Source organism: Bos javanicus, chromosome 21 (assembly GCF_032452875.1).
Source record: "Bos javanicus breed banteng chromosome 21, ARS-OSU_banteng_1.0, whole genome shotgun sequence".
Lineage (NCBI taxonomy): Eukaryota > Metazoa > Chordata > Mammalia > Artiodactyla > Bovidae > Bos > Bos javanicus.
Window position 1 is genome coordinate 44,545,000 of NC_083888.1, and position 23,516 is coordinate 44,568,515.

The following is a 23,516-nucleotide window of genomic DNA, read 5'->3' on the forward strand; positions in this document are numbered from 1 at the left end:
CATGCTAATTTATATTCACACTTGTTCACTTTTTCACGAATTATATTTAAGGCAATGGGCTTTTTGATGATGTCATAATAGTCTGGGACCTGTAAAATAATTCAAATATATCTCTCCTATAGACAATTTATTGAAGATAAGTAGTCAAATATATGCAAGTTTTGCACTTGAAAGCAACTGAATATTAGCCTCTGAATACTATTATTCCATTAAAATTACATAATACATTTTAGTCATTATAATGTTGTAAAAGATTATTTAATACTGTAAAAGTCTCTCTCTGTATATATGTATCTATAAAAAACTTCTTTAATGAGCACGACTACATTTGTAATGAAGAATAAAATATGCATAACAAAATTTGGCACAAAAAACTACTCAGGAAAAACAAGTTACAGTCCAACTGAGAGCTAATTTTTATAAGATGCTATTTCAATTAACCCTTCACATTTTGGCTCTATAAGTCTCAAAACAGAAATCTGATGATGTCACTTTTTCATTCAGAAACCTTCACCTGATACTGACAAGTGAGGCCCTTTACAATCCAGTTGTGTCTGAGCCCCTCTAATACACCCTCTGCTCCATTCAAACTATATCCCTCATTCCCATATTCTCATTTCTAGGTCTTTAACTTGCCATTTTTCTTCCATAAAAAAACTTTCTAATTCCTGCTATTTCCTCCCTCTGAAATGCTCAAATCTATCCTCTCTTTTCTACTTCTGCAAGACCAGTATAACTTCCAGTACAGTACTCGAACACTGTCCTGTCTCTGCTACGGCACATCACATTCTGCCATACATATATAAATAACCACAGCACCATCTCAAACCCCTTAGTTAGGTTATGCCATCTCTGTTAAAAGTACCTTTTATGTCAGTGTTTCTCAAAATGTGGTTCCTGGACCAGCACTAACAGCATTGTTTGGGCATCATCCCAGACCTAGGGACTCAAGGACCCTGGGGTGGGGCCCCGTCAGCTGTGTTTTTACAAGCCCTCCGTTGATTCTGGTGTATGCTAACGTTTAAGAAACACTGTTTTACATAAGGGAAGTACCAAAAATGGTACTTAGTTGAATCAACTCTATTCATATTCATTACACAGAATAAAAACAGTGAGGTTACTGCAACACACTGCCATCGTTTCTAAGCATCAGTCACAGGACTAGAAGGGACTGAGGAGACTATGCTAACTTCATTTTCTTCAATATAGGAACCAACTGTCCAAGTTTTGCCTTGTTTTCTAAGTAGACAGTGACTAAATAAGCATTTTGACCACCTCAAGTTGCTATGCAGACTAAATCAGATCATATACACAAATACATTTTATACAGTCCAGTATTATTACCTGAATTTTAGAAACAAGTTTCAAAAAAGGCCAGCTGTCATCATGCCGTACCAATTCCACAACAAGTTGTTCAAAAGCAGACAGTTCATGAACTCCTCCCTGTCGACCTGAACTCCTTCGATTAAGTGTCATAGGGGATGATTCTGAACAAATAATTATATTAACTTTAGGTGATGATAAAATGAAATATTTGGAAAATACAAACAATTATCAGAATAAAAAAGATAGCTGGTAATCACTCCCTAACAATATTTAACTTATAAATAAGGCATATAAATACAAACGACATTCAAACAGAAAATCAACACTCTACACACTGAGATGTTAAACTAACATATATTCTGAGAGACAAGTAAATCTGGACCAAGTGTTCATTATTTCCTTTTGATCTTAAAGATTTCAAATTGAAATAAACACTCATTGGGAACAGATTGGTGTATAAAGAGTGTAATACAAAAGGTAATTCTAGAACACAAAGTTTTTGCGTTGTTCTAAAAATATGTTTTCAACTACAGTAAGATGAAAGCAAGCAATCGTCTGGTATTTTCTGAAATACATCCTTAAGAAAATAACCTCTTCAGATCTAGAAACCTGGCCTCTTTATAAATTACCTTGCATAACAGAAAATATTTCTCAATGATGAAATAAAAGATTGTTCTTATAAATCTAACTTCATATGGAGAATTTTCTTAAAGCAAAATGCTTTTTCATAAAATGTAAGGTACATAATGAGATCTAAGGTGTATAAATTAGTAGAAAAAGGTAGTATAGTCCATAGATGAATCTAGGTGTTTAAATTCCCTGCTTAAATGTAAATCCACACATTTCCCTGTTTATTTGTCCTTAGAACCACATTATAAATTGGTTAAAAACATTTTTTTCCAGCAGGTTTTTTGTTTTTTTTTTAATAAAAATGCTTCAGGTGTATTATTTTCCAAATAGCTTGGGGTTCAGGATTGTGGAAGAGCAAAGCATGTAAGAGGATAGGAAAAGCTCAATTAGATCTTGGTACAAAGTTACCTCATATCCACAACCCACCAAGCCTGACAACAATGACTGCATCATGCTGCATTCTTTCCCCAGTGAATTAATCCTGTCATGTGTTTATGCAGTACAAGCTACCTGAAATTCTTCAAAGAACAGTAACTAGCATTAAAATTTTTTTAATTGGAGGATAACTGCTTTACAATGCTGTGTTGGTTTCTGCTGTACAACAATGTATATCAGCTATAAGTACACACATATCCCTTCCCTCTTGAGCCTTCCTCACACCTGCCCTGCCTCCCCCATCCCACCCCTTTAGGTTGTCACAGAGCACTGAGCTGAGCTCCTTGTGCTATAAAGTTGCTTCCCATTAGCTACATATTTTACAAATAGTAGTGTATTTATGTCAATGACTAGTAGCAATTTTTATGTGTAACTTCTTTTTGAAATACCAAGGTTTTATTACCACTGATAAAGAAAAAAGAGGATAGCATTAAAGAGATTAATGGAAATAAAATAAAATTTAAAAAAAAAAGAAATCTAAAAAAAAAAAAAGAGATTAATGGGTAAACAGATTATTACATAGATAAATATGACAAATAATTTATCATATAATAAATATGATAAAACAACATAACCCTATATAGTATGTAAACAATTTATATATTATATATAAATATTAAAAAAATTATCAGAATAAAAACAATAGCTGGTAATTACTCCCTAACAATATTAATGTTCCCAACTCTCCCTTGCCCCCAAATTCAGTATATCAGGTGGGAACCTTACCAAATTACCAATGGTAGCTTGTCTAGGTGATGTTGAGTATGTGCATTTTGAAGGAAGCAAAAGTGGATGAGAATGAAATGTGTTATAATGTGATATACTGAGGTTGTTCAAGTTTTGGCCAAATCTCTCCATTAAACACAAAATGCTGTTAGCAAATTTTTCTCAAGTACTCTGCTACACTACTACAAACACTAGCAGTGTAGTTTACCTTTATTCCCCAAAGAGCTGCCCCTTCCTTGAACATTATGCTTCAGGTCAGGTTGCTCCCTAAAAACTCCGTATAGTGGACAGCCTTTCAAAAATGATACAAACTATCTCAACATTCAATCGTTCCAGATTACTCAATTTTCTCAGGTGAAAACATTAATTTAGAATCTTCATACCTGCAGATTGTCTTTTCCTGCCTCTTCTCTTGGATTCACTATCTTGGAGGGAAAGTTTTGAAGCAACATTTAGAGGACTTGACTGCTCACTTGACTTTGCGGCAATCACCCTGAAGTTAGGGAAGCTGGGACTGTTTTCCGGTGTATTATTAGCACTCTTCCTGCCTCTGCGCTTTCTACGAGGACTCAGTAGTTCCACAAATACATCTGCTTGCAGTGCACCATGACTCTGGCGAGTAGAACGACTGGCAATTCTTAAAGATTTAGTTTCTGTAGGAGGAGCAGATTTTATCTTTCTTAGGCTTCTACCAGTAGTTTTAGAAGAAGCAGTTGTTTTCGGCGTACTCTGCTGACTCCGTGAAGTGTATCTTCCAGGGTCTTGTCGTTGGCCACGACTTGAGAAAGAAGAGCTCAGTCTCCCTCTTGTTTTAATTGGCAATCTAACTTGTGGTCTTCCTCGTTTTGGTGGGCTATAAACAGTGTTAGAAAACAGTTACTGTACAGAGCAATGATGCACATATGATACTTCTATCCCCCTTGTTCTACTATTCAGCCAATGAGTTCAATACACATCACTTATGTGTTACTGAGACTTATCCTCAGTAACACGTGGATAAGTAACATCCTTATTACTCAGTTTTTTCCCCGGTAGTTCAAATGGTAGAGAATTTGCTTGCAATGCAGGAGACCTGGGTTTGATCCCTGGGTCAGAAAGATTCCCTGGAGAAGGAAATGGCAACCCACTCCAGTATTCTTTCTTGGAGAACTCCATGGACAGAGGAGCCTGGAGAGCTATAGTCCATGGGATTGCAAAGAGGGGGACATGACTGAGTGACCAACTTTCACTTTTTTTTTAAACTTAGAACTGACGAAATCTAAAATGTGCTTTCATTTATTTCTTTGTAATGCAAGGAGAACATGTAATAATTTCTCAGTATAACTCCAGGACATCATCATGAAAATCAAATCCTAAGTCATGAATAAATTGCAATCAGATCCTCAGAAGAACTGAATAAAATGGACTTGATCATGTTGAAAACTTAAAATGCAAATCTTTAGTTTCCTCATGCTTCAGGAGACTGTCACTCTTCCTTATTACTGATACTGAGGTAACCTACAGTTTTGGCCAATGGGTCCCACAAAAGTAGGCCTTAAACCTACTATTCCTCAACACCAGGCCAAGAATCTCTTTGTTGTATTTGATGTTTACTGTAAGATACAAAACTATATTCAACCTTTTATTTGCCTTTATGTTGTAGACAAAGATGATACAATCCCATTAAGCCTCCTATATCCATCTCCCCACATACCTGAACCTCTGGTTTGCCTAAAATATTTCCAAGAATTTTCCAAGTTCTTTATTGTCTTTATGCTTCTATAATACTGTTGAGTTGGAGCTACTAAACAACTTGCTTGAAATAGAGGGGCTGGCTCTCTCTCATCTCCTCAGGCGGTGACCTTTTTGGACTGTGTCAGTTCCAGTCGCCCTTGCTGCACATTCATTTTCTTGATTCCACGTGTGTTACGTGTGCATGCTCAGTCGCTCAGCCCTGTCCAACTCTTTGCAACCCCATGGACTACAGCCCTCGAGGCTCCTCTCTCGTGGAATTTACCAGGCAAGAATACTGGAATCGGTAGCCATCTCCTACTACAGGGGATCCTCCCGACTCAGAGATTGAACCTGCATCTCCTGTGTGGGCAGGTGGATTCTTTACCACTGAACCATCTGGGAAGCGATTCCACATGAATGGAGTTCAAATGTTGAAAAGGGATGGAAAGTCTTAGAGACAAACAAGAAGAGACTGCCCAGCAGGAATAACCAAATCCACGCATTAGGCCTGGGTGACACAGCTTGCGCTAAGTTGTCAAATACTTGGCTATGCAGTAGTATACTATAGTAGCGTAGTAGATGCTGACGTGGCAGGAGTATAAAAATACAACGTGCTTCCTGGCATTTCTCTCTGTTGACTACCAAGATCACCAATATTTGGGTATAACTTCTTGAGAAAGCAAAACATGCATCCAGAGCTGTGTTCATCTGTATCTCCTAGCTGTCCTCTGGACTGCTTATTTGCTAAAGTGAAAAAGTAAGTAATGTCGACCTTAATGAGGCTCTGACTTGACATCCTATCCAAACTTAAACTCATACTTGACTTTGTTATCTGGCTAAGTTCACACAAGGACTATACGCCTTTGGGAATAATTTCATATGTTTATAATACATAAAAAACAAGGGGAACTTTACAACACTATACTGCACACTTGTTTTTTAAAAATTAGAGGCCAAACCATTCCATTTGTATTTGAAAAGTCAAGAGATTGCCTAGTCATGACTCACGAACTCTCATTTTATTGCATGTTAGGATTTACCTGACTTCTTCTTCTTCTTGAGAATCATCTTCATCTTGTTCTACCTCATACTCTTCCTCTTCACTTTGACCCTCTTCTTCATCATCATCAACTTCATCATCCTCACCTTCCATACTACCTTCCATCTCATCATCACTTTCCAAGGATGGTCTCTGTCTAGAGGAGAGTCTTCTAGAACGCTGCTTTGGCCGACACTCTGGACAAAACCAGTCTCCTTCAGGCACAGTCTGATAAATCACATAAATGATCAGTAATCATCTGTCACTCAAAATCTCAATTCTAATCTGAGAAGCAGAAGAAGAAAATAAAAATACCTTGAGCTTTGGTCGAACACAGTAGGTATGGTGGCCCCGATCACAGCCATCACAAAGTACCATGTTCTCAGCATCACCCTTCTTTCGGCAGATCTTGCAACGGGCATTCAGTATAGATTTAGACCATATCACACTACGATCCAGGGTGGAGAGATGAAGAAAGACTTGGGATAGACTAGCAGAAGAAAGGAGAGACTCTCTCCAACGGTCCAGGACTGTTTTATAAGAACGCCCACTGTCACTGGCATCTTAAATGAAAGGGAAAGTAATTAAAACTTCCTAGGAAAACCCTAGACATCTCCTAGAACTATTTTTTCTTGGTATTGTTAAATAGGTAAGAATTTAGAGTTCTTCTCTCCTAATACTTCACAAAAAGACAATATTGAGATTAAAAATAAAAAATTCATGATAAAAAAAATTTGCTGAGCCACACCTTGCTTATGACATGAAGAATTACTTAAATCTGTAAAACAAATGCTTGGGGATTTCAACAGTTAAAAGAGAAAAATAACTTAGGGCAATGTGTTCTCAATCTAGCAATCTAGTTCTTTGTATCAAATCTTGATCTTATTTAGAAACTTGGCTAAATACAATAACAAGTCAGCTACTATTCATATGAATCAAGAATGTCACTGCCTCATTTGCAGATAAAAGATAAAGATGGATTGCTCTTTAAGTTAAGTCTCAATCATATTTGAGGTTTCTTTTGGGGCTAATGAAAATGCTCTGAAGTTAGATAGTGGTGGATCTATTGTGAATATATTAAAAACCACTGAACTGAACAATTTTAAAAGGGTGGATTTTATATATGTGAAATACGGTTCAATAAAACTGTTACTAAAAATATCAATTATGGATAAATGCCAACTACATTGCCTTCTATATCTAAGAAAATATTATTTTTAAAATAAGGTAATTTTTTTATACAGAAACATTTGAATCTATTAAGAATCATTTGACTGGATGCTATTAATCTAGCTAGTCTATCATTTTATATTGGCATGTGATATTGACCTCGAATTGATCTTCACTACTGCAACTACCTTAGTTTTCCTAAGACATTATACTTAACTATAAAGTGCCTACCACATCACATCAAAATTCTGCAAGATATATCCTCAAATGGAATCTCATGGATAGCAGCATGACAGTTAAGAAAACATAGGCTATGGAGTCAATCTGCCTTGAGGTGAGCACTAGCTCCCCTATATAGCTTGGGCAAGTTACTTAAGGTGCCTCAGCAGCAGTATGTGGCCAGCTTATACCTCTGAGTGCTATTGGGAAGATTAAATGAGATAATACACATAAGACATGTAAACTCTGTCACAGTGTAAATGCTACTGTTGTTATCATTATTCCTGCATTGTATTTTCCCTTCAATATGCAGCATTTTAGAAGATAAGAAACAAGTCTACTCTATGGCCCCTGCTCTTAAGAAAATTTTAATACAGCTGGGAGGATGAAGATGTACACAATGAGGGGAAGTCATAAAGCAAGAGACCTGTCAAACACTAGCAGATCTTGAACTTTTGTTTTGATTGTTAGGCAGGAGAGAGACAGGACATGAAACCTAGGGCCCACTCAATGTGGTGAATCTTCCCTTAAAAGTTAGGGCCCCAAAAGGCCACACCTGTAAGTGTCAGGGCGGAAACAAGTACCACAAAGAAGGAAGCTGGCAAGGAAATCTGCTCATCTGGACCGTGATGTTGGGTGGAAAGGGGAAATAAATCTATTTTATGTAACTACAAACAAAATCTTGAACAGGTTTAAAACCTAAAAAAACACAAGCTAAGATTTTACAGTGGTCCAGGTGACCAGAGTTCCAGAAAAACATCTATTTCTGCTTTCAAGATTGCTGGGAGAAATATCAATAACCTCAGATATGCAGATGATACCACCCTTATGGCAAAAAGTGAAGAAGAACTAAAGAGCCTCTTGATGAAAGTGAAAGAGCAGAGTAAAAAGGTTGGCTTAAAGCTCAACATTCAGAAAAATAAGATCATGGCATCTGGTCCCATCACTTCATGGCAAATAGATGGAGAAACAGTGGAAACAGTGGCTGACTTTATTTTGGAAGCCCCAAAATCACTGCAGATGGTGATTGCAGCCATGAAATTAAAAGACGCTTACTCCTTGGAAGGAAAGTTATGACCAACCTAGATAGCATATAGCAGAGACATTCCTTTGCCAACAAAGGTCCGTCTAGTCAGGGCTATGGTTTTTCCAGTGGTCATGTATGGATGTGAGAATTGGACTATAAAGAAAGCTGAGTGCTGAAGAATTGATGCTTTCAAACTGTGGTGTTGGAGAAAACTTGAGAGTCCCTTGGACTGCAAGGATCCAATCAGTCTATCCTAAAGGTAGTCAGTCCTGAATATTCATCGGAAGGACTGATGTTGAAGCTGAAACTCCAATACTTTCACCACTTGATGTGAAGAGCTGACTCTTGAAAAGACCCTGATGCTGGGAAAGATTGAAGGTGGGAGGGGAAGGGGACGACAGAGGATGAGATGGTTGTATGGCATCACCGACTCAATGGACATGAGTTGAGTGGACTCTGGGAATTAGTGATGGACAGGGAGGCCTGGAGTGCTGCAGTCCATGGGGTTGCAAAGAGTCGGACACAACTGAGCAACTGAACTGAACTGGTGACCTCAGGTATGGCAGAAACAAGGGCAAATCTCTGCAATGAAGAAACTTCTGCAGATTAAGTTCTACAGAGTGAGAGTTAATAGTCAACACCCACGAGGCACATGTGGAAACAAAACACTATAATCAAGAGCCTGCAGAATCTGATCCATAAAGAGGCATGAGACACAGAATTAGACACTATATAAAATAACTGTGTTTAACATGTCTTAAGAAATAAACATTTGAAAATATCCATAAATGACCAAGCCATTTGAAAAAGCATCTAGATCTCTAAAAATAATTGAGATTTATAACTCAATGAGAGAAGGATAAAAATGGATGGGTCAAATGACTCTTTAGACAAAGCTAAAGAGAAATATTAGCAAAGAGGGACATAAATGCAATAATATAGTTCATGTAATTTACTTCCATCCTCTCATTTTGTGCTTCTATTTATCCTAATTTTCTAATGTAAGTCTTCATGGAAAGTTCTGGCCTAAGTGGGACTCTCCAAGGAAGAAGGCAACAAGAGTTGCTAGTTCAAAGATCTTAAAGAAATATTTCTGGGTAAATCAGAGGGTATTCTTATTGGTAATGGCAAGAAATAAGATTGCAGAGACCAATGTGGAAGAATGGAAGAAAAATTACGACAAATTGGAACATTAAAAGTCAGTTTGACTGGTTCTTGACTCAACGGCTGGTGAAACTATGGGTTTTGATCAAAGATGTGCTTTAAGAAAATTAACCCAGTGGTAGCTCCATTTTTATTCTACCTACTCCAATCCATTTAAAATATTCTAAATATGAAATATATATGGATGTCCATATTTTTCTATTTTCATATAACTACTTAAAAAAGGATAAAAAACAGTATATAAAATTGATACCATTTTTTCTGTTAATTGTTTTCTCATTTTAAACTTTGCTTCTCCAGATTATACAATTCTCAAGGGCAGAAATGTCTTTCATTTTCCATTAAGCTAGCACAGATAAATTCCTCAAGATATTGCTAATTAAATGTATTTTACTAATATAAAATATTGGTAGATTCATATGATCAAATATCACACCAGGAGATTTTATGCTGTTAACTGCCACTATACAGTAATTCATGTCACCATGCCATGCCGGCTTCCCTAGGAAATAAAACAATAACATCTCCTACTCCAGAATTCTCCCTGTGCTCATAAAGGAAAAACAATGTGAATAAATACTATATGTGAAACAACACGTAAATTCCATAGATGCTCAATCTTTAACAATAACTAAGTATACTAAGGTGCAACAATGTCAGTTTTTTATATAACAGGGTAAAAGAGTTTGATTAGCTGAGGTATGAAATGTATCAAGAGCAAGAAAAATTTTAGGAAGATATTGTTTTATAAGCTTGCCCTCAACCCTATTCTCTCCAAAAAACCAAATTTAAGGTTTTTCCTTCAAAAGCTAAAAATGTAAATCAATATTCAGCAGTAAAGTAAAATTATAATTCCTTAAAAATACAAAATTCTTTAAAAAGTTAAATATTTACCATCTCTCACACTAGATTGATCTTCCTTTTTTTCTTGTCCCTTTTTTTTTCTATCTCCCTTTTTGATCTTTATTAATTTCTGTGCTGCCGCTGCTAAGTCACTTCAGTCGTGTCCGACTCTGTGCAACCCCGTAGACGGCAGCCCACCAGGCTCCCCGACCCCTGGGATTCTCCAGGAAAGAACACTGGAGTGCGTTGCCATTTCCTCCACCAATGCATGAAAGTGAAAAGTGCAAGGGAAGTCACTCAGTTGTGTCCGACTCTTCTCGACCCCATGGACTGCAGCCTACCAGGCTCCTCCGTCCATGGGATTTTCCAGGGAAGAGTACTGGAGTGGGGTGCCATTGCCTTCTCCGAATTTCTGTGCTACCAAGTTTCAAATTAATCAAGTTAATTTGACAATTTCCCCCCCCCCCCACAACTTAAGGGCTTAACCTTAAGCATGACTTAATAAATTATTAAATTATCAACCTAAAACAATTATCACATCTTACCTAAAATTAAGTGAAATATGATTATGTTCCCCAAGTTAAAAAAGCCAAGTTTTATCAATGTGATTGATCACTAGAATAAGAGGGACATCTAGAGAAGGTGGAACATAAGCAGAAATTTTATTTCTTACTTGATTCTTCAAGAAACTGAAATAATTTCTAAAGCTAAACTGGGAAAATTCCTACTATAGTTAATTTGCTATGTTGAAAAATTATCAAAAATAGAGAATTTTAATGTTTTCTATCTTAAGCATTTATAAAGTGGAACACCCTTTTCTCTCCTGGATTAAGTATATATTCTTGATTACCTTTCTCCAAATATTTAGACTACCTTAAAACCCTAGAGGTACTTCCATTTCCTGCTGTCTCATTCAAAATAGATCATTCAAAGGCTTTAAGAATTACAGACACCAGTTCTATTAACTTTGAGGCAGCAATGGTAGATGGTAACATCCATTATTACAAATGATCAACATCTGACTCTGATTAATATTTACAAAGTAAGGTAAGCTGAACACTTACAAAATAAGTAAGGTAAGTTGAACTTGTCTTATTTCATTTATTTTTTCTTTTATATGTCTCAGGATGAAATGAATGTCTAAACACTGCTGTATACAAACAAGCATAGGGAACACTATAGTTCTCTGCTCTTGTATAATCTATTAGGTGTAAACTGCAATATCTCTCAGTGTCAACTTTTTCCCTTTGTCTAAATAGTTAATAAAAGGTACTGATGAAAATTCAAACATTAAATAATAAATTTGATCCCCCCTCACCAAACCTATAAATAGCTTTAATTGATGGCAATTTCAGAAGTGGAAAAATCAGCAGAATTACATTTTATTCCCACACCCCTTTTGGAATCACAGAATTAATAGAATTAATAGTAGTAATAATATTTTACATTTATAAGAGTCCTATGACTTACAAATAACTTTTAATTGAAATAACTATAAATTCACATGTGTTTGTAAGAACAATACAGACATCCCTTATATACATAATTTGATTTTGACACAAAGTATTAGGAAATACTGAAGACAAAATAACAGTGATACAACAAACACAAATTTGAATCTTTGTGCTTATATGTATTTTATTTCTTACAAATGTTACTTTCAATGTGAAAAGTGAGTTATTAAGCTCATGGTGGAATTATCAATTTATAAGAAAATTAAAATATGGACAGGCTTATTAGAACAATAAGATACTAACTACAAATTCTTCATTTTAAAAATAGATAATTTACGAATATACTAATGTTTCAAGCACCATATATTTATGAAAACTTTGTTCTTACTACTCAAAACATTAACATTCAAATCATTTTTAAAGGATTTTAGTCTACTCAAGACTCTCTCAATATGAGATCAAAAAGATATAGTTTAAAACAACTTTAAAAAAAATAAAAAAATAAAACAACTCTTTCTTCTAGTACCTCACTATTGAGATATAAACTATCTCAATATAATAAATTATAAATTAATTCAGTTTTTCAGAAAGACCACAGCAAACTAGAGGCAGTTATGATATGAAAATTGATCTGGAACTTGACACATATTTTCCTAAAAACATAAGGATTATGTTTCCTAGATTAGCCCTAATAACCATAGATTGTAGAGCACTTCCTCATCTATGTACCCTGAAACACTTGGTATGTCTGATTTAGCACTTCGTACACATGCTCAGGTGAGTGACCCACATTATTAAACCATACCCTTAATGGGGGCATTTAAGTAGTGAGGTTCCCACAGTTATTAAACCATACCCTTGGGGGCATTTAAGTAGTTTCTTTGAGGTTCTGTTTTAAATGGCAATACATTTATGTACAGTGTTTGATTATTCAGGGTCTGGCGAGTCATAGAACTTGGTAATGTCTTTGGAAGAAACATTCATAAAAGAGACCGACAGAAATAGTTAGACATTCATTGAAATGAATGAATACCTAGAATAAAATTTTAAAGTATTATTAAATAAATCTCACCTGAAATAACTTATATTTTAAAATGAAAACGTAATCTCAAAATTTTCAAATTAGTTGATCAATTTTATTCTGTCAGCCAGTAAAGTTCTATTAATTAAGGGGTAATTGAAAAGCATTTAAAATGTAACATATTTTGAATTAAAAACAGATACTTACCAAGTGGAGCTTTTAGAAAACGCCTCTCAATACCCTGTTCTATTTGGAAAAGTGCCATTGCAAGATGATGAACCACGTTGCTCACTGACTGTGGTGTACTTGCATTGGTTGAGACAGTACTTGGAGATTCTGTTTTTATGCCCAAAAGTCTACAATTAAAACATTGAAGAGTTTATAGTACCTAAAACCACTATTAGATGAAACTTGAGTCCACTGACTTACCCAAATCCTTACTTATACCTGTGTAAGAAATGGTTTCCTCAATCTCTAGGAGTTCTCATAAGCCACCAGGAAAGGGAGAGAAAAACATGAATCAAGAGCTAAACTATCATGTCATTTAGGCACATCACAAGGGCAAATACAGAGAGGAGGGAAGGTGGATGAGAGAAGGCTTAGAAGGCTTTAGGAAAGAAGCCTTAGACGGCTCTGACCTTTCCTTAGAGAGGTGGGTATCAGATGGGCCTTAAGGGAAGAGTAGCTTAGGCAGCTCATCTCTATTTCTCGTGCTTCAACTTTTACTTATAGCTGCCTCCTAACTAACTAGTTCCTTGGCCTCCAATCTTACTCCCTTTGCAATAAATCTCCATGCTGCACTTAAAACGATCATTTAAAAATGTAGGCTCATTTACTCAAAACCTGTGTAATGTCTTCCCTCCCAGTTTCATATCCTTTCCACCTTTAGGTCTCAGTTTCAGTCACTTCCTCTAGCATTTCCTTTGCTGTCTTCTATATTCTCCTATGTATCAATATTACATTTCCACTGGGTATTTACTTCTACCAGAACTCTGACACTGCTCTATAATTGCTAGCTTAAGGTCCCTCCACCATTTCCTTCTAGACAATAAATTTATTCTAAGGGCAGATACTATCTGAAAAAGTAAAAGTATCTGTCTATAGAGAAATCAGTTCTGATTAATAGCTCAAATAATATTTTAGTCTATTACAGAACAGAAAAATGATAATGTAAAGCTACTTTCTGAAATTAATACAACTTTAAGTTCAAAGTCTTTTTAAAAACTTGAATAACTACCATCATCTTAACAAGTTGTCTTTCGGCTGCTTTAGTACTAAGAAAGGTAAACAGAGAACTTGCAGTTTAGCAAAATCATCATTTCAGTGGTTATAAATATTAATGTCCTCACAATAAGATTTTAAGACCATTTTTTGAAGAAAAAGAAACAGTTTCTTAAAAACATAAAATGGCAAGAAAAAGTGATGGTTACTTTAGAAAAATCCTTTTCCTACCTGTCTTTTACTATGACCTTTGCTTGCTCATCAATTTCCATCTCCTCTGCATCTTCATTCACAGTTTTAATTATCCCGTTTTCCTTGTTTTCCTCATTTAACAGCTCATACTGTCCATTTTCTAATGCTGACCTCCAGAGGTGTCGGTCTGTAACCTGTAACAAAACTCAAATTTACTAACTCTGAAAAATGGCATGTACTGTTCCTAAGAAGTATGAAGTTCAATGTACATATGAAAAATTCATGAATATTCTAGAACAGATTGTGAATCAAAAAGAGATCTAAAAATAAGGTACTAAGTGGCCAAAATGGAGTTCATATCATTCATAGATGGAAGCTTTAATACCTTACTCTCTATATAGTGAAATTATAAATGACTCTAAGGTTGGTCACCTGACAGTAGCAAAAGAGTGACAGATGACAGCAAAGGAATGAACAGAACACACAGATCAAGCATGAATTACTTACAGATTTTAAAAAGGTAACAAAGAAACCAATAAACAAACCAGACTCAGCAGAGCAGGCAGGAGCTAGTCAAGGAAGAAGAAAATATCCTTATACATTTCAACATCTTGGATGAAAATACCGTAAAACAGATATTTTTTAAATACCAAAAGTTAATATTAAAAAAAGGTTTTAAGAAAGATCTATATATATATATATAATTTGATACAGGGAAATAAAATCAGTTATTATAAAAATGCATCACTCCTGCTATTTATTCAGAACATACATGCCTTGACTATATCAAATAAGTTAACAAACATAAAATATCAAATAAGTTACCAAAATTCTGGTAACTAGGCAAGTTAAAAATGGGAACAGGTACAAACCTTGATTGCGCCTAATGTTCCTTGGTAGATTCTGTCTTCAATATCCAAAAGAAAATCTCTCAGCCTCAACTCAAGCTGTCTTTCTGCAGACATCTGGGATGGATCATACACACTGGAAGATCTTCCCCGACTATATGTAGGTTTGCTATCAGTTTGAGGTTTGTCTGAAATAGTTAGCAAACATCTTTATTATGATTTTCTCATTAAAAAACATAATTACCCATATGACTGTATGATTGTGAGACAGTGGATATAAAAACAGTAAGTCCTGAAGTATGGGGAAAAAAAGAAGCAAATGTCTGCACATCATTTATCTCATAAGGGACTTGTATCTATCCAACAGAATATATAAAGAACTCTTACAGCTCAATAAAAAGACAAATAATACAATTAAAAAATAAGCAAAGGATCCGAACACACTTTTCTTCCTTTCTCTCTCTTTTTTTCCTGCTGTGCCATGAAGCTTGCAGGATCTTAGTTATCAAACCAGGGATTGAACGCAGGCCCATGGCAGTGAAAGTGCTGAGTCCTAACCACTGACCACCAGGGAATTTCCCTGAACACATTTTTCTTTGGCCAATAAAACCATGAAAAGATGCTCAACATCATTAGTCATTTGGGAAATGCACACCAAAACCACAATGAGATACTTCACACCTCTACAATGGCTAGAATAAAAAAGTCTGATAACAAGAATTGAGAGGGATGTGGAGAAATTTAACCTTCAATATAAAATAGTGAGCCACTTTAGGGAACAGTCTGATGACAGTTCCTTAAATGATTAAACAGAATTACCATAGTGCGTAGTGATGATATATGCATGCCAAGTCGCTGCAGTTGTATCCAGCTCTTTGCAACCCCATGGACTGTAGCCCACCAGGGTCCTCAAGGGATTTTCCAGGCAAGAATACTAGAGTGGGTTGCCATGCCCTCCTCCAGGGGATCTTCCCGACCCAGGGATCAAATCTGAGTCTCCTGAGTCTCCTGCATTGCAGGCAGATTCTTTACAACCTGAGCCATTGAGGAAGCCATATGACCCAGTAATTTCACTCTTAGGTATATACCCAAGAGAAATGAAAACATATGTCAGCAAAAATTTATACACAAATGTTCAAAGCAGCATAACAGCCAAAAGGCAGAAACAATAGAAATGTCCATTAACTAACATATGGATAAGTAAAATGTACTAAAATGTAGTATACAATGAACATAAAGAGAATGAAGTACTGACATATGGTACAACTTGAATGAACCTTGAAAACATTATGCTAAGTAAAAGAAGCCTGTCACGAAAGACCATATATTACACAATACCAGTTTTGGGGATAATGAAAATGTTCTAAAATTGACAGTGTAAGATATCTAAGAATATATAAAAAACTACTGAATTGTACACTTCAGGGTGAACTGTATGATAAATGAATTAAATCTCAACAAAGCTGTTAAAGAATTGTGATCAACAATCAAGATTGCCGGGAGAAGTATCAATAACCTCAGATATGCAGATGACACCACCCATATGGCAGAAAGCAAAGAGGAACTAAAAAGCCTTTTGATGAAGGTGAAAGAGGAGAGTGAAAAAGTTGGCTTAAAACTCAACATTCAGAAAACGAAGATCATGGCATCTGGTCTCATCACTTCTGGGAAATAGACAGGGAAACAGTGGAAACAGTGTCAGACTTTATTTTTTTGGGGCTCCAAAATCACTGCAGATGGTGACTGCAGCCATGAAATTAAAAGACGCTTACTCCTTGGAAGAAAAGTTATGACCAACCTAGATAGCATATTCAAAAGCAGAGACATTACTTTGCCAACAAAGGTTCGTCTAGTCAAGGCTATGGTTTTTCCAGTGGTCATGTATGGATGTGAGAGCTGGACTGTGAAGAAAGCTGAGTGCTGAAGAATTGATGCTTTTGAACTGTGGTGTTGGAGAAGACTCTTGAGAGTCCCTTGGACTGCATGGAGATCCAACCAGTTCATTCTGAAGGAGATCAGCCCTGGGATTTCTTTGGAAGGAATGATGCTAAAGCTGAAACTCCAGTACTTTGGCCACCTCATGCGAAGAGTTGACTCATTGGAAAAGACTCTGATGCTGGGAGGGATTGGGGGCAGGAGGAGAAGGGGACGACAGAGGATGAGACGGCTGGATGGCATCACTGACTCGATGGACGTGAGTCTCAGTGAACTCTGGGAGTTGGTTGGTGATGGACAGGGAGGCCTGGCGTGCTGCGATTCATGGGGTCGCAAAGAGTCGGACACGACTGAGCAACTGAACTGAACTGAAATGAACTGAAAGTAGTCATGGTAATAATAAAACCCTAAATTTAAGATCACTCTACCTAGAAAACCCCATTTACACCTAAAAATGTCTTACTTCTTTCTCTTATTTGTCGTCAACAGACCAGGCATCAAATAGGAAATACTGCTACCTGAACTGTCCTTGCTGCCCATCTCCTAAGGTGTGATCACTAATAGAACCTGTCCCTGGACCCTCAGCTAATACATTCAGTGAGTGACCTCACTCACTATTAGATCTCAAAACTCGATGGTAACCCTAGTGCCACAAGTATTCGATCTACTGATCAAACAATCCAAACAATGAGCTCAGAAAGAGTATGTAACTTCTCATATTGTTAAGATGTGCTTATCATAATCCAAGTGGAACCCAGGAGAATCTAGAAAACTTTATTTCTCTAACTGGCAAATTTCTCTAACTCAAGAACTGAGAGCGTTGTTCAGATGAAAGAGAAAGTGTTTTAAATACAGCTCTTGATAAGTTTGAAAAATGTTTACTCCTGAGCCAGAGATTACAGGAAAAGAAAAATAAAGGAAATAGGTGTCATTGAAAATTTACCTGAAAAATGAAATTTCTCTTCAGAAAATCGGGATAGCTGTGCACATATTCTGCTTTTCTCTTGCAACAAAGTTTCTTTTAAGGCACTTTCTCTATGTCCTCTAGAGTTAAGGGCTTCAATCAGCTGATCCAGCTGTTCACAGGAACTGTAAAAGCACCACCGATTTGGCTTATGCACCGGTTTTGGCAGCTGCACAGTATCATCATACGGACCGTGGTCAATGCTGGAGGTAGATTCAGACATCAATGAATCTCCAGTTTTAGTGGATACCTGAGGCGCTTGAGACTGTACATTATCCTGAAATGATGAAGGTCTAGGCAACAGCATGTCTTCAGTGAGACCAGAATAATCCTCTTCAATAAACAATCCAGGAATAGAAGGGAAAATCCAGTACCGTCTGTACATGCGGTCACGGCCCAAGGGAAAGATATTGGTACATGCTATGGCACTTTGGATTTTTTCTAAGAGCTCTTTCTCTTTTCGTTGGTGTTCCTGTTTTAAAGCTTCTTCCTCCTCAGCAGTAAGAGGCTCTCTTGTTACGCAGTTGACCTCTTCTTGCCTTGTAAATTCTTTAAATCCATTTTGTCCCCTTTTTCCTGTAATTGAAACCACCATCATATTTTAATTTTTCACTAGAAAAACATGACAAGCTACCCCAAGTTACTACACATTATGGAGTAAACTATGTGCCACTCCCACATACCCCCAATTTGTAGGTTGAAGTCTTAAACCCCAAGGTGACTGAATTTGGAGACAGGGCCTTTAAGGAGGTAATTAAGGTCAGACTGGTGTCTTTAAGCAAGAGGAAGGGAGATCAGGGCACTCTTTCTCTCCACTTGCGAGTGAGAAAGGTCATATGAGGACGCAGTGAGAAGGTGCTATTACCAGCTGAGAAAGGCCTCACCAGAAATTAACCCTGCTGGCACCCTGATCTTGTACCTCCAGTCTCCAGAACTGTGATAAAAATTTTTGTTGTTTAAGCCACAGTCTGTAACATTTTGTTATGGCAACATGAATAGCCTAATAAACTATGTTAATAAGAAATTGGCACACTTATATATAAAGAGATACACAAAAACCTTCTATCTCCATACTGGAGAGTGTGCCAGAGTCTGTTAGTTATTTTGCAAGATACATTCAGTCCTTCTTCTAAGGCAGAAGTTAGCAAACCACTTCTATGAAGGGCTACTGTTACTGCTAAGTTGCTTCAGTCGTGTCCGACTCTGTGCGACCCCATAGACGGCAGCCCAGCAGGCTCCCCTGTCCCTGGGATTCTCCAGGAAAGAACACTGGAGTGGGTTGCCATTTCCTTCTCCAATGCATGAAAGTGAAAAGTGCAAGGGAAGTCACTCAGTTGTGTCTGACTCTTCGCGACCCCATGGACTGCAGCCTACCAGGCTCCTCCGTCCATGGGATTTTCCAGGGAAGAGTACTGGAGTGGGGTGCCATTGCCTTCTCCCCTATGAAGGGCTAGCTAGTCAATATTTTAGGCTGCTTGGGTCATACGGTTTCCATCCCAGCTACCCAACTCTGCCACTGTAGGATGAAAACAGTCACAGACAATATGCAAATGAACGAGCATGGCTATACGCAACAAAACTTTACTTAAGGTCACTGAGTCTGAATTTCATGTGATTTTCACATGTCACGAAGTATCACTCTTTTTAATTTTTTTTCCCAACTATTTAAAAATGTAAAAACCCTTTCAGGCTCATGGGTGATATTAAAACAGGGGGCAGGGTGGATTTGGCCAATGGGCTGTACTTTAACAACCACTGCTTTAAGGTAACAGAAGCCTTAATTATTAGCAGGCACCTAGCAATCCAATCGGAGAAGGCAATGGCACCCCACTCCAGCACTTTTGCCTGGAAAACCCCATGGACGGAGGAGCCTGGTGGGCTGCAGTCCATGGGGTCGCTAAGAGTCGGACATGACTGAGCAACTTCACTTTCACTTTTCCCTTTCCTGCATTGGAGAAGGAAATGGCAATCCACTCCAGTGTTCTTGCCTGGAGAATCCCAGGGACCGGGGAGCCTCGTGGGCTGCTGTCTATGGGGCTGCACAGAGTTGGACACGACTGAAGCGACTTAGCAGCAACAGCAGCAGCAATCCAATGGAGAAGGCAATGGCAACCCACTCCAGTACTCTTGCCTGGAAAATTCCATGGGCGGAGGAGCCTGGTGGGCTGCAGTCCATAGGGTCGCTAAGAGTTGGACACGACTGAGCGACTTCACTTTCACTTTTCACTTTCATGCATTGGAGAAGGAAATGGCAACCCACTCCAGTATTCTTGCCTGGAGAATCCCAGGGATGGGGAAGCCTGGTGGGCAGCCATCTATGGGGTCGCACAGAGTCAGACACGACTGAAAGGACTTTGCAGCAGCAGCAGCAGCAATCCAAGAGAAGGACAACGTTTCCCAGACCTTCTTTCCCCAGTAAATATGGCTACATTAGAAACTACTGGTCAAAGAGATGGAAGCAGAAGCACTGTCTGTAACCTCTGGGTTATGCCTCTTTTTCCCCTTTCCCTAGACAGAATGGAGACAGGGTGATAAATCATTTTGGAACATGAGGATGGCAGCAAATGCTCAAGGATGACAGTACCAACAAGACAGAAGGAGCCTAGACTCCTCCTGGCTGGCCTTGTATGCTATGTTGAAGCATTAGACTTCTCTCCTGTTTCATTCATTGTCAAATTGTTTAAACGGATGGGGGGTGTTTCTTCTCTTTCTTTTGCCTGAAAGGGTTTGTGTAAGATTGGAATTATCTGCTTCTTTGAAATTTGGCAGAATTCACCATAAAGTCGCCTAGGAGTGATGTTTTCTTTATAGGAAGGTTTTTAATACTAATTCAAGATCTTTAACAGTTTAGGACCATTCATATTTTTAATCTTTGTATTAATTCATTTCTATAATTTGCATTTTTTCTAGGATTTAGCTTTCTGCCATTTTCAAATTTACTGCTATTAAATTGTTATGTTATCCCCTTACCTTTAAATTTCTACTCTATCTAGTTATACTGCTTCAATTTTTAGTCCTAATTTTGTTTATTGTGACCCCTCACCCCCCCGAAAGTCAATTCAACAAAGGTTTGTCTAGTTTGTGTCTTTTTCAAAGAACAAGCTTTTGGCTTTGTTGTTTTTCTCTATTACAGTTTTATTTTCTATTAATTTCACTCACGTTTATTGTCTCCTTATATTTCGGGAGATTATTCTAGTTTTTACCTCTAACTTCTTAAATGAATGCCTAGTGTAATTTGCCTTTCTACTTTCCTAATATGTATTAAAGCTATAAATTTTCCTTTAAGTAGAGGGACTGTATCCAACAAGTATGGACTCGTATGGATTGTATCCATCAATACGCAGTATTAATTCGTTTTAAATATTTTAAAATTTCTATTAGGGCTTCTCCTTTGAAACTCTAATTACTTAGAAATATGTTCTAAATTCTAATGGCATAAGATTTGTTTTGGATTTCCAAATCAATTGCATTGCAGTCAGAGAATACAGCCTCCATGATATTGTATAAGAGATTTTTCTGTCCACTTACGATAACCACTTTAAAAATAATGTAAAAAAAGAGATACTGTCCAAATTAGAGGCACAGAATAAACTTAAGTATCTCCTTTAATAGTTATCAAATGAAAATGGTTAGAGATCCTCAGAAGTAACTTGTATCACAAGCTTCAAAAAATGCATTTCCTTTGATCCAGCAACTTATGAGATTACTTTAAGGCAGCATAGATTTCCATTCTCAGTAATATGACACCAGTTACAAGCATTACTGATCTTTGTATCTCTAGCATCTAAGAGGCATTCAATGTTGAATTGGTACATTACAGAATAAAAATTTCTACTTGGTCAACATAAAGTAGCAAATACAAAAAATCAACAACACACCTTGGAATCACAAATGGAAGTAACCTAATATATATTTCAGAATAGTGAATTAATAAAATGCCTTATCAATTAAAAGCAAGCAAGCATGCCCTTACGAAATTCTGTATTACCCCTTCTGCCTCTTTTATGTGGTCCCGGGTCATCTTCATCTTCAGAAACTGTATCTTGATCTTGTTCCTTTTGCTCTATTTCTTTGCTCTCAGTGCTAGTATCAAAATCTTCCCTTTCTTCCTCCCTTAATAAGAAAAAAATATGTATAATTCCATTCATGAAATATTTATTTCCTGCCTATGAAGTGCCAGGGTTTATCCTTCGAGAAGTAGTGAACAAGATAATACAGAGTTTATAGTCTTGCAGATAACTATATAAATCATTGTACAATTAAAATATGTAATAAATACTAAAAAAGAAGGAGTTCAAAATGCTATGAAAGCATTTTGAGGAGAACTTGATCCCTAATCTCAGGGATCAAGTAACGCTCGCTTATAAGAAGTGACGTTTAAACTGCAAGACTAAGGAGGCTGGGAGGGGTGAGGTGGCAGTTAAGAAAAAATCTTTGTTTCTAGAAGAAGGAATAACCTGCAAATGCACTGAGCTCAAGGGAAAAGGAAGGAGCTTGTAATTTTGACAAGAATATAAACAAAAAAGAAGCAATTTAAGATACGAATGAGAAAAATCAGGGCAAGATCATACTGGGCCTTTTAGGGCATTATTCAAAGAGCAATGGGGGTGGATGGGGAGAAGCTACAGGGAAAAAGTGGAAGAGTTTAGGAAAGGGAAATGACATGATTAGAAGGTACTCTTGCTGTTATGTGGAAAATCATCTGAGATAGAAAGCAGATGAGGGGAGATTAGTAAAGAGGCCACTGAAATTAATCCAGGTAGCTGGCTGGGAGGTAATGGTGGCTCAGAGTATAAAAGGAGATAAGTAGACAAACAGTAGGGGGGAGAAGTAGACAAATTCAGATACAGTAAGTAGGAACAATATGGATGTTTTATCACTGTATTGTCCAAATCACTGTATTGTCCAAATCACTGTATTGTCCAAATCAAAATTAAAGTTGCATGGAATTTGAATTCCACCACTTATGTTCTACATTCAAAGAGTTTTGCAAACTCAATGTATTCAGGAGCCAGAGGGATAACATAAATGAGTGAGGTTAGATGAGTACAAACATATGAAGTGGTGGGATCTATTACATGCCTAATTTCTTTTTTTAAAAAACTGAAGATATCACATGGAAAAAATAATTGCAACTACATGAGGCAATGAATATTAACTAAATTAATCATTTAACAATATATACATTTATCAAATCATTATTTTATATACCTTAAATGAATACAGTATTTTTGGTATAACTGACATAATTGGAAAAATATTTATAAAGTGTAAAAAAAAATTTGAGACAGCGTTCACATACCATAAAAATCACCATTTTAAAGTGTACAACTCAGTGGTTTTTAGTAATATTAACAAGGCTGTACAATTACTGCCTCTATCTAATTCATCATCTCAGAAGAAAAGCTGGATACTATTTTCAATTCCTTTTCCCCACTGCCCATGGTAACCACTGATTCTACTTTCTGCTCTGGACTTGCTTATTCTGGACTTTTCCTATAAATAGAATAATCACACGGTCTTCTTTGATTAGCTTCTTTCACCTAGCATGTTTCCAAAGTTCACCCATGTTGTAGCATGTATCAGAAT

The 23,516-nt window shown here is 36.9% G+C and overlaps 1 protein-coding gene across 4 annotated transcripts in view; it reads right to left on the bottom strand.

Moving 5' to 3' along the window:
• Positions 1 to 23,516, bottom strand: part of BAZ1A (bromodomain adjacent to zinc finger domain 1A) — a 113,323-nt gene that overhangs the window by 1,364 nt on the left and 88,443 nt on the right. For 2 of the 4 annotated variants that reach the window (XM_061394119.1, XM_061394117.1), the window contains 10 exons: positions 21,901 to 22,040; positions 17,907 to 18,503; positions 15,053 to 15,216; positions 14,220 to 14,374; positions 12,975 to 13,123; positions 6,185 to 6,432; positions 5,871 to 6,097; positions 3,501 to 3,970; positions 1,345 to 1,487; positions 2 to 89 (listed from right to left, as the gene is read on the bottom strand). In XM_061394119.1, coding sequence (XP_061250103.1) covers positions 2 to 89; positions 1,345 to 1,487; positions 3,501 to 3,970; positions 5,871 to 6,097; positions 6,185 to 6,432; positions 12,975 to 13,123; positions 14,220 to 14,374; positions 15,053 to 15,216; positions 17,907 to 18,503; positions 21,901 to 22,040 — 2,381 coding nt within the window. The remainder of the gene's footprint in view (position 1; positions 90 to 1,344; positions 1,488 to 3,500; positions 3,971 to 5,870; positions 6,098 to 6,184; positions 6,433 to 12,974; positions 13,124 to 14,219; positions 14,375 to 15,052; positions 15,217 to 17,906; positions 18,504 to 21,900; positions 22,041 to 23,516) is intronic. The other 2 variants (XM_061394120.1, XM_061394118.1) reach the window with 1 other exon arrangement.